Here is a 6000-nt window from a genome sequence, read left to right as displayed (position 1 = left end):
CATTTGTCCGTTCGGCTTTATTACGCTGAGCTCGTAAAGCCCCATCCCCCTTTGTCTGCAGGAAAGTTTATTTCTAGATGCGACAAGGATTCCCCTGGCAGGGATATCAAGTACACTTTGCACGCATTCAAAAATCAGCTTATATTTATTCAGAAATCAATTTAGAATGTGTTAAAAATGCTCAAAAAACCAACAGGGATGCGTTTAAAATCATATGAATAATTGATAGACCAATATGCGCTGGATATCGGGCACTTTATGAAACAAGGTTTTTTTCTTCAAGAATATGAATTTGTTACCCCCCAGCATGGTAGGAGCTGAAGTTGACACCCATCGGCCACAGCACACAATCAGGAGGTGTCCTGACTTGTGGCAAGCAAATCAGATGATGTCACAGTACGGAGACTGATGCCGGTGATGATGAAGGTTGCACTCTGGACATGATTTGATGGCATGACTTGTGCTGGGGAACTCATGCAGTGATGATGAGGAAAATCACTCAGGAGCCATCACTCACTTTCAGACATGTTGATGGCAAACTAATCACTTTCGTCTTTGCACACCCACCAATGTGGAGGGCAAGGACACACTAATTACTGAATCTTGTGTCGCCAGACTACTAAACCCTTGAGAAATCAGTAAATCAGATGATGACCTTCACTAGGAGTCATCAGTTGATCAAAGAGTATGATGACGGTTAATACTACCAACAATGCTGACACCAGAAGAACCATCAAACAGAACTTGTTTTGAGGCAGTTCACTTCACATGCCAAAGCAATTTTTAAAACATCATTGGAAGTAGGATTAGATGTTTCTAAAGTCTTTCCACTAACCTCATAATCCTGGGCCAGGTGGATGATAACGTCCCAAATTAAATAATCTGCACACCATAATTTTGACTGGAGCTAAGTCTTGTAAATCAGTAGCCCATACAGATAGAATTTTTTACTTTGCTTAACATGCTGATTGAACTTGAGTCTGGCTGCAAAGACTTGCATTTGGCCACCGTAGTATTTAATCAGGAAACTGAAAACTTCAGAAAACTTCAAATTACGGGGGCCAAGAGTGGGCGTAATTTTTTCCCCACTTTGTGCAATTTACTACTACACAACAGTAACAGTACACAATAGCATTCAGGATCATCAATTTGACTTGCTTGCAGTGCAGTTTGAAACACTGTAAACATACCTCCCAACCTTCACTTGCCTACTTGAAGGAAGCAAATGGTAGAGAGGGAGGTGCAGAAACAGCAGCTGCCACCTGTTGTTGATTTTGGAGAAAGCAATGTATGCTGTCCCTGCTGCTGGTGCTGCAACTGCTGCTTCTACAACTTGATAAACTCAGGATCCATGGTTTGCTACACAAAACAGCACGATGAACAAGTTCCTCATCGCCAGTTTTCTATTCTTCATCGCAAAGACAGACTGTTTATAGTCACTAGCTCTGGTGGGTACACCAAACTGCAGGGAACAAACACATGTTTCTATAAGCTTGCAATAGATTGAGTTCACAAACTGAAAGAAACACTAACGTGTCTGGGATGAAATGAAGTTAGCATAGAAATACAACAGTTCCAATCAGTAACCACTTGAGAGCGGAAAACAAACTAGGTCAACTTGGCTGTACAATGGCACGACACAAACAGTAACGAAGTACAGCAAGCAATGCACCAAGCTGTGAGCATGGGCCACAGGCTCAGTGACAAACAGTTGCCACCGGGTAGCGCCACGTGATGTGCATATCTCGGTGGTGGCTCCCCTTACATTGGTGGCCTGCAGCCACTGCTCGCAGCCTCGGTACATCTGACACGCCCATGTCCATGCTAAGCACGAAATCTGAATCACTGTCAGAGGGAGTGAGTTGCTAGTATTTCAGCCACAGTTCTACAGATCAAACATCTCAATACAATGTATGGTGGGTAAACACAAATAAGGTATTTTGTACAGTTTACAATAAAATAAAATTTATTTAATCTTAATGCATCACAAATTTATCACACTCGAGAGTCATCACTTTGTGATTGAAGAAGCTTTGGTATTTATTGAACATTTCCACACACGAAATTATGAATTATTACAAATGAGTAGATGACGATGAACATTTGAAACTGTAACTTACACTCCAACATGAAGATTTTAATATTAATAGCCTTTATCAAAGTCTACAACATTTAGTAGTGGCTTGTTGTTTTTATACTTCTCATAATTTTCCATAAATCGTTTGACAATGTCTTTGGCACGGGAAATACCAGATATATGAGGCGTAACAGTTACCTGCAAAAAATCATCACTCTCAGTATAATTTTCACAGTTTTGGTTATTCAGCTAATTGATTAAATGTAAAAAATTTGCTTGACAGTGTATCTTTGTTACACAAACATTTAAAACAGGAAATACTGTTCCTAAACCTGTTAATAAAATACAAAAGTCTGTTAAAATGAGGCTATGGCGGAACTTTACCATGGTCTGTACATTCTCATTGACAAATATCACTCCTAATGCAAAACACAAACTGAAGGGATAAAAGCCACAGGAGCACACACAAATAAATTACAAAAAATTCAGCATTTCCATATGTTCAAATGGAATACATAAAATGACTCCTCGCAAAGAGCTATATGCATAAAAAAAAAAATTTTGTAATACAAGCATGGTATTAGTTGAAGCTATAGTTCTCAAAATAACCATCACACTGTTTTCTTCATTGTGTACATAAGGGATTTTCCTATGTCTATGTGCTTCACCAGTTTTCGGTAGATATCAAAGGATGTATTATGAGACATAAGAAATTATTCAGATCGTTAAGGGAATTCAGTCATGGGAAAAGTGAGATAAAAGTAGGAGAACATGAAGTGGGGCTAAAGTAGTAAAAGGGAAAGCCACCCAGTAGAATCCAGCACAGTTTCATCATTGCTAACATTGGTTTATGAAACATGAAAGAGGGTTATATACATGAAAGAGACTTGGCGACACCAGAAGGTTTCAGATATATAATGTGAGGTAGATATTTTGAAACCATATCTTAACTGTAAGTCATTTCCTGGGACGGATGTGGAATCTGATCATTATTTATTGATTATGAACTTCAGATCAAAACTGAAAAAAACTGAAGAAAGGTAGGAAATTAAGAAGATGGAAGTGAAATAAACTGAAAGAATGAATGGATGTGAAGAATTTCAAAGGGAGCATCAGGCAATGATTGACCGAAACAGGGGAAAGGAAAACAATAAAAAACAAATGAGAGATGAAATAGTGAAGGTAGCAGATGATCAAACAGGCAAAACGACAACACCCAGTAGAAATCCTTGGATAATGAACCGACTACTGAATATAACTGATGAAAGGTAAATATATAAAATTGGGAAAACAGACATCCGATAAAGAAAATTGACAGAAAGGTCACAATGACAAAGCAGGAATGTCTAGAGGAGAAACGCAAAGCTTTAGAAGGATACATGACTATGGGAAATGTATCTGTTAACTATAGGAAAATTAAAGAAGCCTTTGGAGAAAAGGGAAGTAGCTATTTGAATGTCAGGAGCTCAGATGGTAATCCAGTACTAAGCAAAGAAGGGAAAGCTGACAGGTGGAAGGGATATGTGGAAGTGTAATACAAAAGGAAATAAACCTGAAGAAAATAGTATGGAGAAGGAAGAGGAAATACATGGAGGTGAGATACTGTGAGAAGAATTTGACAGAGCACTGAAAGACCTAAGTTGGATCAAGACATCTAGAGTAGGTGACAATTCTTAAAATTACTAAGAACTTGGGAGAACATACCATGACAAAGCTATTGTATCTGGTATACAAGGTATGAGAAAGGTGTAACACCCTCAGACTTCCAGGACATTGTAATAACCCCAATTATAAGAAATGCAGGTTCTAATAGGTGTGAATCTGATTGAAGCATCTGTCTAATATACCACAGCTGCAAAACACAGACATGAATTATAGTGAGTACTGACCCTACAACTTATCTTAGAACATAGGTTGAAGAAAAGCAAACCCATATTTATGGTACTTCTAGATTCTGAGAAAGCTTTTGACCATGTGGACTGGACTACACCCTTTGAAATTTTGAAGGTAACACAAATAATATAATGGAAGGTTATTTACAATTTGTACAGAAACCAGGCTGCAGTTATAAAGTTCAAAGGACATGGATGGGAAGCAGTAGTGGAGAAAGGAATGAGACATGGTTAGAGCCAATTCCCATGCTATCAAGCTATGCACTGAACAAGTTGTGTAGGAAATTGAGAAGAATTTTGGAATGGAAACTGAAGTTCAGTCAGAAGAAATTAAAACTTTGAGGTTTGCTGAAAAACTGTAAATCTGTCACATATGGCAAATCACTTAGATCAGTTGAATGGAATGGATAGTGTATTTAAAAAAAAAGATGAATATCAATAAAAGTAAAACAATGGTAATGGAATGTAGTCAAATTACATCAAGCACTGCTGAGGGACGTAGGTAAGTATGAAGCACGAATAGTAGTAAATGAGTTTTATTTGGACAGAATAATAACATGATTGCGAATGCATAGGTGACATATAATGCAGACTGGCAACAGTATGAAAAACATTTAGGAAAAAGAGTAATGTATTAACACAGAATATAAATTTAAGTGTTATGAACCCTTTTCTGAATGTATTTGTCTGGAGTGTAGTCTTGTACAGAAGGGAAACATGGATGTGAAAGGTGGATAGATCTGATAACTAACGAAATGGCACTGAATCAAATTGGGGGGAAAATATATTTATGGCACAACACCTCTAAAATACATTTATGGCACAACATGACTAAAAGATAGATTTAGTTGAAATGACATATCCAGAAGCATCAAAGTATTGTCAGTTTGGTAATAGCAGAGATGAAGTAGTTTGCACATGACAGACTATTGTGTAGAGTTGCATCAGACAAGTCTTAGGATTGTAGACCACATCAGGAGCGTGAAAAGAACAAATACCGTGGAACCTCACATAGCGAGCATAATTTGTTTGAGAAACTTACACATAGTATGAAATACTTGTCAAGCAAAACAATTTATCCCACAAAATTAAGGTAAAACTGGATAATGCGTTCCATGCAGAAAAAGTACTGTAAGTTTTATCTTACTCATGCCATTTACTCAAAGAAAATTATACATACAATATTACATACTTTATTATTCATGATACATAACTAATTCTTTTTCACTAGAAAGCTATCTGTAGTCATTTGTTTCTGCCGAAGCTTCAACACTTGGCGAAAATGAGAGACATCATTATCGTCAAATAAATTTGCAGTGAACGTAGACACTGCTTTATTGGGGTGACGATTTTAAATGTACGAAGCAACCAATTCCCATGCTTTCAGCATTTCTCTTATTGCACCAGAAGATTGCTGCTTTGCTGTTACCACCTCCTCCGCCACCACCACCTCCTCCTCCTCCTCCTCCTCCTCCTCCTCCTCTGAACTCATTTCCACAACTTCCTGCAACAGACTGCAACTCCATAAGCTCTTCAATGGTCATTCCTTGGCAATGATCTTCCCCAAACTCATCAATATCATTGTTATCCACTTCTAGTCCCATGCTCTTGGCCAAAGACACAATCTCGTTGAGTACAGGCTCCACAGCTACTGACTCAAATGCCTTAGAGTCACATTCAAGAACGCACTCCAGCAAAAACTTCTTCCAAGCAGAAGTGAGAGTTCTCTTGGTAACCCTTTCTCACGCCTTTTCAAACATCTTGATGCAGGCAACGATGCTGAAGTGATATTTCCAGCACTCCCTGGCAGTGAGATCGGAAGTTTCAATCAACTTGAAACAATGCTAGAAGAGTGCTTTAGTGTAGAGCCTCTGAACATTAGAAGTAATCTGCTGGTCCATAGGCTGGAGTAATAGAGTGGTGCTGGGAGACAGAAACTGGATCTTGATTAACTGAAATTTTTCAAGGAGGTGGTCTTGTAGTCATGGAGAATGGGCATGTGTGTTGTCCATAGCAAGCAAGACATGGAGC

General features: G+C 38.3%; 1 protein-coding gene across 4 annotated transcripts in view; it reads right to left on the bottom strand.

Annotated features, from left to right (window-relative positions):
• Positions 1-1948: 1948 nt before the first annotated feature.
• Positions 1949-6000, bottom strand: part of LOC126471028 (glyoxylate/hydroxypyruvate reductase A-like) — a 62021-nt gene continuing 57969 nt past the window's right edge. For all 4 annotated transcript variants that reach the window (XM_050099089.1, XM_050099090.1, XM_050099091.1 and 1 more), the window contains exon 7: positions 1949-2275. In XM_050099089.1, the coding sequence (XP_049955046.1) occupies positions 2144-2275 (132 nt within the window). In that variant the 3' untranslated portion in view covers positions 1949-2143. The remainder of the gene's footprint in view (positions 2276-6000) is intronic.

The sequence above is a fragment of the Schistocerca serialis genome, chromosome 3 (assembly GCF_023864345.2).
Source record: "Schistocerca serialis cubense isolate TAMUIC-IGC-003099 chromosome 3, iqSchSeri2.2, whole genome shotgun sequence".
Classification (NCBI taxonomy): domain Eukaryota; kingdom Metazoa; phylum Arthropoda; class Insecta; order Orthoptera; family Acrididae; genus Schistocerca; species Schistocerca serialis.
This window is presented reverse-complemented; position numbering and strand designations above follow the sequence as displayed.